Source organism: Neospora caninum, chromosome Ib (assembly GCF_000208865.1).
Source record: "Neospora caninum Liverpool complete genome, chromosome Ib".
Taxonomy (NCBI): Eukaryota; Apicomplexa; class Conoidasida; order Eucoccidiorida; family Sarcocystidae; genus Neospora; species Neospora caninum.
Window position 1 is genome coordinate 925,943 of NC_018386.1, and position 11,760 is coordinate 937,702.

The following is an 11,760-nucleotide window of genomic DNA, read 5'->3' on the forward strand; positions in this document are numbered from 1 at the left end:
TATGCCAAAAATGCATGCGGGACAACTCGCATGCTGCACGAAACCTACCAGCAGCGAAGCGATGCCGTCGCCACTGGACATCGTTCTCTACATCGAGTTCCCAGCGAGCTGCCCATTGGCTGCATGCAGGCGGCCTGCAGGCTGTTGTGCCGGCAATCGAATGGCAAACCCCCTGCTACACCACATGTGGGAGGAAGCGTGTGTCCGGACGTGTTGCGTGTAGAGAAGTACGTGAAGCATTCACGTGTTGAAGACATGCGTCGGGAAACGCGAGGTAGCTAGGTCCCACGGGGGCAGAAGGCACACAGTAAGCGTCATCGTCATTTCAAGATACGTACGCCTCCAAAGAGGATGCCTGAAACCCTAGAACTCGATTCTGCGTAGGCCTTTTTGTGAAGCAAGTCGGCTGTCTCACCTCGGCAGGGGCCGCGCAGGAAGCCCAGATCTCTGTCGCTGGGGGAAACCCCCTCGACGAGCGATTCGGTGAGGAGACCCACAAGAGGCTGAAGAAGTCGAGCCTCAACGGTCTCTAGAAGGGTGCCGCCGGCTGACCCCACAGTGCATGTCCCCGCTCCTGAAAGAGACTCCGCACCGCCACCGCCTCGGGGCCATCCAGAGAGGCCGCTGACGCCTCCGGCGGCGAAGAGCGCGTCATCGGTTGCTCCATTTCCGCCAGCCCAGCATCGGGGATACTCGGGCGGGGGGAGCGAAACGAAGGCGGTGCCTCGTCCTCCCTCTCGCAGGCTCCACGCAACCCCTTCATCTTCTTCACCACCGTGGGGGCCTTCGGCCGTCTCGCCCTCAAACCGTCCAGGGCCCCTTAGAGAGCCATAATTCCCGTACCGACCGCCTTGGGCTCCATTTGGAGACGGTATCTGTTTTGGGAGGCCGGCGGCTGTTGGGCTCGCAGGAGGCCACCGCCCCCCCGGGCGAAGCGCTTCGTGAACAGCGTCCAGAGCTTCACGTTTGATACAAGAAGCGTCTTGAAGACAGACGGAGAGGAACGCACAGAGGGGATGAAGCTGTCGCGGGAGCACCATTCTTCCATCGTCTGTTTCGAGCCAGAAGACGTCGTCGCCCTCGTCATCTTCATCTCCCGAGTCTTCGTCCGCATCTTCCCCGTAGATTCGCGATGAGCTTCTCCTCCTTTTGATCTTCTGCGCCGTCTCCTGTCCAGCCAACTCCCTCGATTTCCCCCTCTGCCTCCCTGGCGAAGTGCTGTGCCCCAGTGTGGCGGCAGCGATATTGTCTATGTCCTCCAAAAGGTCAAAGAAATGGTCTGTCTCGTCGCCTGTCCTTCCCCGACTTCGGGACGACGGCGAGACGGCACCCGTTCTGCTGGACGCCGTGAGGCCGCTAAAGGGACCAGCCACAGCCAAAGCAGGTTGAAGGAGGACAGAGACGTCAACCACTGAGGGCACAGAAAAAGCGGAGACGCTTTGGTCCCTATTTCTCTCGACGCGTGACTCAGAACCGCTACCTGAAGACCCCACACTGAGGACCGAGAAGCCCCCTGAGGTGACGTGGAGCCAGAGAAGCCGACGATAGAGGTCGGCCGTGGACGTCCTCTCGACGAAATGGTGGAGGCCAGGAAGAACGAGCGATGGCTCGCCAGAGAAAGTGTAGTCCTCTTCTTCGCCCTCCGCGGACAAACTGGATCGGCGCCGATCTGTTCTCCCGTGCGCCAGCTCTTCCCCTCCGCAGGCGGGATTGTGCTCGCCCCTGTCTCCGGTTGCGGGTTCCGCGTCGCCTTTGCCGCACCGAAGGCCGCGTCGGCCGTTGAGGAGAGACAGGAGCGGGAGGTCCCGTGCCGCAAGAGGCGGAAACGAGAAAGAGACACGCTTAAAGGCAGACGCTCGGCAGACCGCAGACAGCATGCACGTCAAACGGAACGCGAGATCCGCGTCCAGAAAGACGAACGGAGACGGAATATATCTCGGAGACACAAGAGGCGAAAGGCATCGAAGACGAAGCTGACAGCAGAGAACAGGCCCCGTCCTCTGCATCTTCCGTGGGTCCTCAGGGAGACAGAGATCGGACTTCGATTCCACCAAGGGTTCTCGAGCAGCCGGCTGCTCACCTCGATTCTGCAGCGACGACAGGTCTGATGTACCTCGTGAGAGACGCCGCACCTTCGAGGCGCATGTGGGAGAAGCGACAACGTCCTTTGCGCGGAAGAGTTCCCCACCTCGAACTTCTTCCAGATGCCGCCCGTCTCTCGGTCGCCTCACACTTCTGGCGGCTCGCTGTCGGCGTCTTCTCCGGCGGTCTTCCCGCGCCGCCAGCTCTTCCCGCGCAGTCGCGAAAGTTCTGAGAAGTCTCGATACGCCTTGAAGAAGAAGGAACTCCGTTCGATCATCGAGAGACGATGAAAGAAGGCGCACGCGGCCCAACACTGTGTAGGGTGTGAAGGCTTCTCCGGCAGCTATGGCCGCCTCCGATGCTGCAAGGGCAACAGAGTCCCTCGGCGAGTCTGCCATCTGTCCCGCCGATCCTGAGCCTCCCCTCGCCTCCCTTTCCCTCAGGTTCGCCTGTTCGCCTCGGCCAAAGGGCTGCGAGGGAAAGGGGACAGACTGCGAGTTCGGCCTCGCCCAGGCGGGTGCAGAGGAGACAGGCGGAATGGCGCCGAGGCCTGGCCCAGACGCCCACGAGGCTGCGTCTCGGCCGACATCAGGCGGGCCCAAACATCCGTCCGCAGCGGGCAGAAGTCCCGCGTGGTGGCGGTAGGTTCCGGCAGACGGCGAGACGCGAGGGTACCCGTCTCCCTCCGCAGCCACAGCTTCGTCACAAACAGCAAGAATGGACAGCGGAGCAGGCAGAACCGGCCGAGGCGCCCGCGCGGGGGCTGCGCCTACGGCCTCAGGAGAAGAGACATCTATCGTGTGGACCGGACAAGACTGGCGCGAAGAGGGAGACGGGAGCGGTGGGCCGTCTGGAGAGGGGACAGAGGTCCCGGAAAGGTCGGAAAGCAGCAGGACGCCATTCGTGTGGAGCGGACCTTGAGAGTTAACTGGGAGAGTCGGAGAGTCAGAAGACGGACACGGGGAAGACGCAGAAGAGAGGGGGGAAGAGGGAGAGAGGGGGGAAGAGGGAGAGAGAGGCGACGAGGGCGGGTGCCGAGGTCTCATGATGAAGTTGGTCCGCTTTAGAAATCCACGAGAAGTCGGTTTCGGCGAGAAGCCAGCGAGAAAGGACCGCGTAAAAAGTCCTGAGGTCGAATGGTATGGGACGAGTGCAGGAAAAAGGGGCGCAAGAGCCAAGTTTTGACAAAAAATGGGTTTCTGAGTCAAGATGGCACGCAGTCATTCGCCTCGTGCAGAGGGGCAAAAAGTCAGACACGCACCGGCGAATGCGAGCGCAGAACTCGGGCTGCAGCAAAGCCTGCCCCAAGTGGGAAGCTCTGGAGAAAACGCTACTTTGGCATTTTGACAAGAAGGCAAGAGAAGCGGAAACTTTTTTTGGTCGCCTTGAAAAGAAGCCGAAGCGGGGTGCCGAGCCCGACAAGAAAGAACGTAAAAGAAGCAGGCGCAGGGGTCGTATTTTTTCAGCGAAAAGGAGGAATTGGGAAGTTGACGCGAATTGGGTCCAGGCACCGCAAAAGGTCGTACTTTGACAGAAAATACGCGGGTATCCGCTCGGGTGGAGTGTGTGCCGCGTTGCCCCAAGGGCCAAAGACCACGAGTCGGAGAACCAGGCAAAGTGGATCGGACGAAGCAGAAAAGGTGCGAGGAAAAAGAAAGGACGAAAGAGGAACCGTGGCAAGCTCTCTCTTACGGGCAATGAGGCGAGGTCTCGATACAGGAGGGAAGAAGAGCCGCTCCCGCGTGTTTTTCTGGCACGGGAGAAGACTCGAGTCAGCCGCCCGCGAACGTTTTTCTAGGGGAGAGGACGGAAGCAAGAAGTTTGAGTCGGGCATGAGGCATGCGAGCAGGGACAAAGAGAAGCGGCAACAGGGGAAAAATTTGGCAAAAAGAAAAACCTACTTGAGACTTGTTGAGAGCCGTCGTGGACGACGACCCGCCAGGCAGCCATACAGAACACTCAAAGACAGAGTCCGCCACGAGCTGGAGAAGAGAAAACCAACAGGGCAACAAACCCTTCCTTTTCGGGGCATACCAGCTCTTGCTCCTCCCTGTTTTCCCTCCGCGGAAAAAAAAGTTCAGAGAAATGAGCGCTTTCACCGTTCGGATGAGGTTTTTTGACGCGCGCGAAAACGTCCAACGCTCGCGCGAGGCACCCCGCCTCTTTTCCCTCCCGCGAACAAAAGTGCAGCTGGGCGTTGCAGGGGAGAGCGAAAGGAGTTGTTCTGGGGAAAAAGACTCCCTTATTTTCTGGGAAGACGGAAAGCCTTGTGCCTAAGCAGCAAGATTTAACTTTTCTCTCTTCATGCGATTTCCCGAGACCTCTCTCTGTCCCAGCGTCGCGGCGCGAAATGCTCCTTTAGCTGGACAGTCGGTTGCGGGCTTCAAGCGTTTCGGGTTGCCTCAGTTGTCCACGGAAACGCCCGCAAAAAAACAAAGCGAAAAATGACGAGGGAGCTCGCGCGAGGACGAACTGGGTTCGTCGCTTTCATCTGCTGACACGCACGCAGATTGCGAAAAACGAAACGCCTCGCCTTGAGTCAGCAGGCAGCACGGTGAGAGGAGACACCCTCCCCTTGAACGCGCATTCAACCTCGCTCAGAGAGTCCCCTTCACACAATCGCAAGGCTCGGGCCACTTGAAATCTCTTTGATCACGCAAAATTCGTTCTGGGGTTGGAACGCCTTGCAGAAGTTCAAGATTCGGTCACGCTCTATGGCACGCAGAAGAAAGAAGCGCGATCGCTTGAGGTAGCAAACGGCGGGAGCATCTGGCCGCCCAGCGGACGAAGAGCGCGTGTAAGACACGAGAGAGGCGGAAGACAATGCGCGGGGGGAGGCTTGGGAGGCACGCAGCCCCAGGCGGCTTTTTTGTGAAAAAAGACCAGAAACACAGCGGCACAATCTGTTTCCTAGAGGAGGCTCTCTTTTCTCTCCATCTGTTCTCGTGGAGAACATCAAACTGCGAGCAGAGGAGAGGAAGCCTGAAAGAGAAGTCCCTTTCTACGCGACACAAAGTGAAGAACTTGAAACCCACAGTCCGTGTCCTTCGAGAGAGCTGTACATGCACGAACCCGCGCAGCCCAGCAAAAAGCAATATCCGTACTGATAAATACATGGCGGTATTATTTCTGGGACATGGCTCTAATTGCCGATATCTTGTCGATTTCCGCTGATGCGTCGTGACGTCGTGATCCGTAGCCATATGTTCAAGACTCGTACCCTATCTGGCGGGGCTCTCAATGTGGAATGTCTGAACTGGACAAAACAGAGGGCGTACAGGATCGCGATAGAGACTTTTGCAGCAAACAGATGCAAACATGAACCGTCTGCCCCCCCTGACACAGAGCAGCGTCACAGGATGTGGATTTGTTCTGTACAGACCACTATAGCGTGCGTGCGTATCCTGCCCAGGTCGCATTCGCGGTCGACAAGACAGGAACCATAAACACTCTCTAAAACAAGAAAGCTAGATACTCCAGTGTCTGCCTATATCGTTCCTCCCATCCGATGTAAGATACTGGCGCGCTCGCCCGTCAGACAGCAAAGCAAAAGGTGCGGGGAAAGCTCTGTTGTGCGGGAGGGAATGGCAGACTGTAACAGATGGCGCGTGTTCGGCTTTTCTTCTCGTCAGGAGGTAGGCAGGTGGAGAGAATTCAAGAGTCTCGCTTCGCATCCACTACGGCAAGGCAGATACCCCTAAAACGCAGCGTGAGAGAGACGAGATAGCTGCATGGAGAAACCAGCCGGTACACCGTTGGCCTCGTTTGTTGCTGTGTCCGAGAGCATCAAGGCTTCTTCTGGTGAACTGCCGACAAGAAAGCTGTCGCAAATGGTAGTGCATCAGTGCAGCCCACCGGTCTGAGAAAAAAGGTGGAAGGGCAGTCGGCACAACGTCTTCATAGTGTCCAAGGGAAGAGAGTGAAGCGGTGCTGTGCGGCGTACATCGGGGTGAAAAAAAAGGCAAAGCGCTGAGCGGCTCTCCTTGTTTCCCACGTGAATACAGGCATACCCGATGCAGAAATCAGAAAAAGGGTTCTCTTGCGTTCCTTATGCACAGAGAGAGACATGTGCCTCCGGGCTGAGGAAAAAACAGAACACGCCCGCTTTGCTTCGGAGGATAATCCGCCGTTCAAGTCCCTGGGAGAGGGGATTGACAACGGTCACTCCGCAACATTTCTATTGTCCTGTTCGTCTTTTTAAGGAAAAGCAGATCCAGGCAAATGAAGAGCAGAGGACAGGAAGAGCGGGGACACACACTGGGATGGGTAGAAGTCCGAACGAAACGTGAAGCAGCCAGCGGATGAAACAGAAGAAAGGGAAGGTTTGAGAAACACAGGATGGAGACAGAAACGAAAAAAGGGAAAATGTACGCGGAAACAGCAGTGGAGAACACCAAGGATGGGAAAACCGAACTGATGTGCAGAAAAGCAGAGCGCCTAAGTACGCACAGAAAAGGCCACAAGGCGGCACGCATGTGGACGCAGAGACAGACGGATATACGCACAACTGTGATGGTTACGTTGTTAGGTGGCCTTTTGAAACCACATAGGCATGTTAAGAAAAACGGTGTATCCTCCAAGCAGAGCAGAGAAAAAGAGTAGGCGGACGATCTAAGACATCAAGGCACAGCCTTAACACGGAGCATATAAGTGAACCATGGAAGTAACTCAGCGAGATGAAAAGAAAACGCCCAATGGAAAGCAACCGTGCTCCAGTTAATGGAGAAGGGAACCTGTCGACCAAAAAGAAACGCACCCTCTGGGTCGCGTCTACTTTCGCAGCAGACCAACGTCCCTTCAGCGGGCCTCCAAGCCCAACAGGGGACCTCTCAGGTGAGGTAGTGAGACACCGAAGATCTGAATCTATTTGGTTCTCTCTGTTTTTATCTGTCTCTCTTTTCTTCAGCGTTTCTTCCTCCGTCTAACCTGGCGTTTGCTTTAGTCTTCGTTCCGAGGGGAATCAAAAGAAAGGTCTGCGTTCTTCCCGTCTCTCTCGTACTGCTACTGCCTCCTGCATGCTGCGTCCGCTTTTTCTTTCGCCTTCCCTCGTTTCTCCCCAGCCACGAGCAACGAGAGCCGAACGCAAACCGATGAGACAAGGTCCAAGGCGAAAAGGCTGGGGCAGAGGAGGAGCCAGCTCTGGAGACCCCACGAACTCACAAAAACGGAACTGCTGATGATTTCCGGACCCGTCGTCGGAGAGAAACAAACAGGAGCAGAGAAAAGAACACAGAGAGAGAAAGAGGAGGAAAGATGCATAGAGGTAGAGGGCGAGAGAGAAGGGCGAGGGTGTCCAGCACGGTGACCTCAAGGCGAGGACAGAGAGCGAGAGCGACACAGAGAAGCAGGGAGAGAAGACAGCAAGAGCAAGGAATGAAAAGCAAAACACGGAGAGAGAGAGGTAGAAGGCGAAGAAGAAAGAGGCGGAGAAAAAGGATCGAATCCGACGGGCGACAGACTGGTTTGTGTCCCTTCAGGTCCTATTTTCTCTCGTGTCCGTTTCCTTAGCCTATTTTTTTTCACCTCGCCGCGTTCGTTTCCATCGTTCCTCTGTAAACGAAACTCTATCGCCAGCAGGCTTCTTCGTCTTTCCTCTCGTCCATAAAATCTACAGTTTTTCCTGCACAAAAGCTACTGCTACATCGAGGAGCCGACAGGCGGAAGTCTGCATCTTTCACGTGTGTGCTTGCATCCCTCGCTCTTTAAAGGATCCACCAGTGGAAGGAACAAGGGAAGCGGTGAGCTCTTCTTTTGGAGGAATGAGGAAAGTGTTGTTCGTCGTCCGCATTCTGGGCGAACAGCGCCGTTCGATTGTGGTGTGGTATCGCCTGATCGCTCCCCGAAGAACGAATCTTCCGCGCGTGGCGACTTTTCTCTGGCCGAAAGGTTTTTGCATGTGTCCCTCTTCGCGGATTCTTTCTCGTTTTTCAGTGCTTTCGTCTCCGCCACTCTCTTGGTCGCTTCTAAGACACGCTGCAACCCCGACCTTTCCTCCTCTCTGCGTCGCGGCACGAACGCTTTTTCCATTCGCCGTCCTGTCTCCGACCTCTCCCTCCCTGGTTCTTCTCAGGCTGCCGCTCCGCCTTATGTTTTTCAGTTTCTCCTCGTGAAGAAAGGAAGAAACTGGATCGCCCTGTTCGGGAGGGGATCTCGCTCTCGTGTACACCTGAGGTTTCCCGCTCCTCTCGGCCGCGTCTCCCTCTCCGGTGTTGGCTGCTCGGGGGACTCGTGTCTTCGTTAACTACCAAGACAAGACAAAGTCGTGCGTCGTTCTCCGGCTTCTTGCGAATCTTCTCGTCTTTTCGACCTTTTCACTCTTCGCTCGCTTTGTCTCCACGATGTCTAGGTGGGGCTGCTCTTCCCTTGCAGGCGTGACGCGGTCAGTCCTGCGTCCGACACACCGGCGGGGATTCCCTTCTTCTGGTCTCCTTTCTCTCGCTCGGCCCTCTCGTTTTGTTGTCTCCTCGTCGTCTCCTCCCTCTTCGTCTCTCTCTCTCCCTTCTTCTCGCTCTGCCTCTCTGTCGGCCGCGAGCGGCCACCGCTTCAGAGGTCTCGCGCATGCAGCGACCGCGTCGACCCTCTCGGAAAACTCCGTGCGAAGCGAGGAACCGCGAACGAAAGAAAGCGTCGACATTCTGGCTCTCGTCAAGCAACTGAGGGCGCGAACGGGCGGGGTCAGCATCGGCGAGTGTCGCCAAGCTCTCGAGGAGTCAAATCTGGTGAGACTCGCAACCCGTTCTTCCAGAACTCTACTGCGGACTTGCCCATCACCCCAAGTTGCAGTTACATCCACATGCATCTTTGATTTCATCCGCATATAAAAGACATACACCTACCTATAGGAAGACGTGATCGGATTTGATGCGCAGGCTTTGCCTTTCCACATGAGCGCATCGATAACAAGCATGCATACATATATATATATATATATATATATATATATTTATTTATAGATATATATGAAGATGGCTACGTAAGTGTGTGAGGTTGGGTGAGTGTGTGTTGGTTCACAGGAGTGCGAGGAGTTCTTTTTCACTCGTGTGTCACCTGTGTCTCGCGTTCCTCAGGATCTCGATGAGGCAGCGGTCTATCTCCGCAAGCGCGGCATCGCTCGCGCCGCCAAGACAGCAGCTCGGGTCGCAGCCGAGGGCCTCATCGCGGCCGTCTGTCTCCCGGTCGCTCACGAGACAGGATTCCTCTCTGGAGTGGCGGAGGGGCGAGAGACAGCAAGAGAGGGTGGGAAAACGGTGTGCCTTCTCGCCCTGAATTCAGAGACCGACTTCGTCGCCAAGAATCCGCGGTTCATCGCTCTTGCCCGTGCCGCAGCCACTGCAGCAGCGCAGGCCGCCTCGAGAGTCTCCGCGGAGGCGTGTGAGGGGCAATCCACAGACGCAGAGAGGAGACAGGAGACAGACGAATCCAAGGGAGAGAAGGAGCGAACGCGCAGCAGGGCGCACGCGTCCCTGCTGATTGAAGCCGCGAAAGCGTCTGTGGTTGATCCACAGAAGTTTGAAGACGCGGGGCTTGGCGGCCTGTTCCAACAGGAGACAGGAGGCAGACGCGGGGACGAAGACGCGCGTGGGGCATCTCCAGCCCCCGGAGGCCGCAGGGAGAATGATTACGGCGACGGGATTTCAAACACTCTGGGCGACATGATGATTTTGCTTTCTCAGCAATTCGGCGAGAAGCTCCAAATCTCTGGCGTCGAGCACGTCACGGTTCCCCCGCCCTGCTCGCCTGTCTCCTCTCCCCCACGGTCCTGTGAGGTTGTGGGGTGGTACGTGCACGGGCAAGTGGCCGAGGGTGTGGGGCGAGCCGCTGCGGTCGTGGTGCTGGAGTGGCGGGAGAGAGAGCAAATCGGAGACAAGTCTTTGGCCGCTGACAGACCTCCCCATGCAGGCCGCCTCGAGGCGTTCGCCAAACTTCTTGCCATGCAGGCAGTGGCGACCCGTCCACGTTTCGTGAAACTGTCTGACGTCACGCAGGCCGAAATGGAAACAGAGAGACAGATCCTCCGAGCCTCCGTGGCGCAGCAGTTTCCGGCCAACCCGGAGAAGGTGGACATGGTCGTCGAGGGGCGTTTACGGGCACAGCTGCGAGAGCAAGCGCTCGTCGAGCAGGACTTCCTCCTCGCTTCCCAGATGTCCACAGGCGTCCTTACCGAGGGCCCAGGGGACAATGTGGGGTCGGAAGCGGGAGGCGATCTGGGAGACGCAGACAGCAAAGGAGACAGCGCCGGTGCGACCACGGGAGCCCGAAAAGAGAAGAAGTCAGAGAATGAAACTGTAACGGTTAAGGAAGCGCTCAGGCGCGTAGCACGGGTGCTCCAGTGTGCCGACCTGGACATTAAAGACATGCGGCTTCTGTGCATTGGTAACTGATTCCGTTCACTTCTTTGTTTAGTTTCAAGCGCGATTTTGTCACCTTTCTACTGAACAACAGACGCAGGTGTCTACTTCCGGCTTCCCGTTTCACGAAAAACGCAAACAGGCTCTTCCTCTCCTCCGACATTCTCAGCCGACTGACGTGTAAGACTCGGAATTCTTGCCGGCTCGTTCCTTTTGCACTGGGTCGAGCATCGGGAGGCGTCAGAGGAGAATGTCACGAGCTGCCGAGCCGCTTTTTTTCGCAATTTCTCTTCTCGAGTCCTGCATCTCTCATCCGAGAGCTCAGGCAGAAGAGCGCCAGCCCGTCTTATGAACAGAGACTAAAACAGACGCAAATCACATTGAGACAAAGAGCGGGATTTCCAGGCGCCTCCTGGGTTCCCATGGTCTGACACTCTAAGGAAATGTCCAGAAATCCCTGTTTCAGGAAGGATTCGCAGAGTTCAGGTCCACGCGCAGCCGTCTCCTCACATTCATGTATATGTAGATCTGTACACTAGTCGGGATACTAAAACCTTTATGTGCACAAACATATATGTATATGTGTGTGCTTGGGCGGTTGTCTACGTATTGTGTCGGGGCCGTGTCGTTCTGTTGGGCGGCATCCAAAGCGCTTCATTACTGCAAGCCTTTGTATCGCACACGAGCTAGGAGAAAGGATCTATAGTGTTTGGGGGCGAACGATGGAAGGCCGTTCTGTAGGCAGCTTCCCTTGAAGTATTCAGTCGGCCTCCGCCAGCTTTTTTTTGATAACAGCATCCACCCAAGAATCGCTTATTGAGAGAAACGATACCGCCCGACCTCGGGAGCATCTTCGAGGGTTTGCGTAGAGCAACCCTTTTCACCGGAAAAAAAGACAGGAACTTCGATAGTAGTAGTGACGCGTACTTGGTCTTGATACAACAAACAGGCAGAAACCGACACAGAGGCAGGAGAGGGATGGGGAAGGAGGAGGTGCTGGGCAGTGCGTTTTAGAGCAACCAGGGGAAAAATTGAAGACGGCAGACAAAGGCAGAGACAACGAACGGTCTGTCTCCCGGAACTCCACAATAGAAAAGGAACCTGTCCTAGGAACTATGTAAACGCTCAGATACACACGCAAGTATTCCGGCATCAATTTTACACCGGTCTTCTTTTTTTGACTCCTGTATCTTGCCTCTTTCCTCGGTGGCTAGTCTCTCCGTCGTACTTCCCGTTTTCTAGACCTCAACTTTCTATACGCATGAGCATCGATCGGTTGCGGCACTGTGCCAAGGCCTAGGTTCCCTGCCAGAGTCTCTTGCTGGTCTAG

General features: G+C 56.1%; 2 protein-coding genes across 2 annotated transcripts in view; one reads left to right on the forward strand and one right to left on the reverse strand.

The window, feature by feature from the left end:
• The window catches only part of NCLIV_003410 (putative HECT-domain (ubiquitin-transferase) containing protein), a gene marked incomplete at both ends in the record, with an annotated part of 39,333 nt that extends 35,301 nt beyond the window's left edge, over window positions 1–4,032 (reverse strand). Inside the window, 2 exons of the mRNA XM_003879842.1 lie at window positions 416–3,010; window positions 3,984–4,032. Coding sequence (XP_003879891.1) covers window positions 416–3,010; window positions 3,984–4,032 — 2,644 coding nt within the window. The remainder of the gene's footprint in view (window positions 1–415; window positions 3,011–3,983) is intronic.
• Window positions 4,033–8,420: 4,388 nt separating this feature from the next.
• On the forward strand, window positions 8,421–10,463 carry NCLIV_003420 (putative elongation factor ts; the record flags this gene model as incomplete). The annotated part of the gene is made up of 2 exons (XM_003879843.1): window positions 8,421–8,801; window positions 9,150–10,463. 2 exons carry the CDS (start codon window positions 8,421–8,423, stop codon window positions 10,461–10,463), a joined length of 1,695 nt encoding a protein of 564 aa, XP_003879892.1.
• Window positions 10,464–11,760: the final 1,297 nt, after the last annotated feature.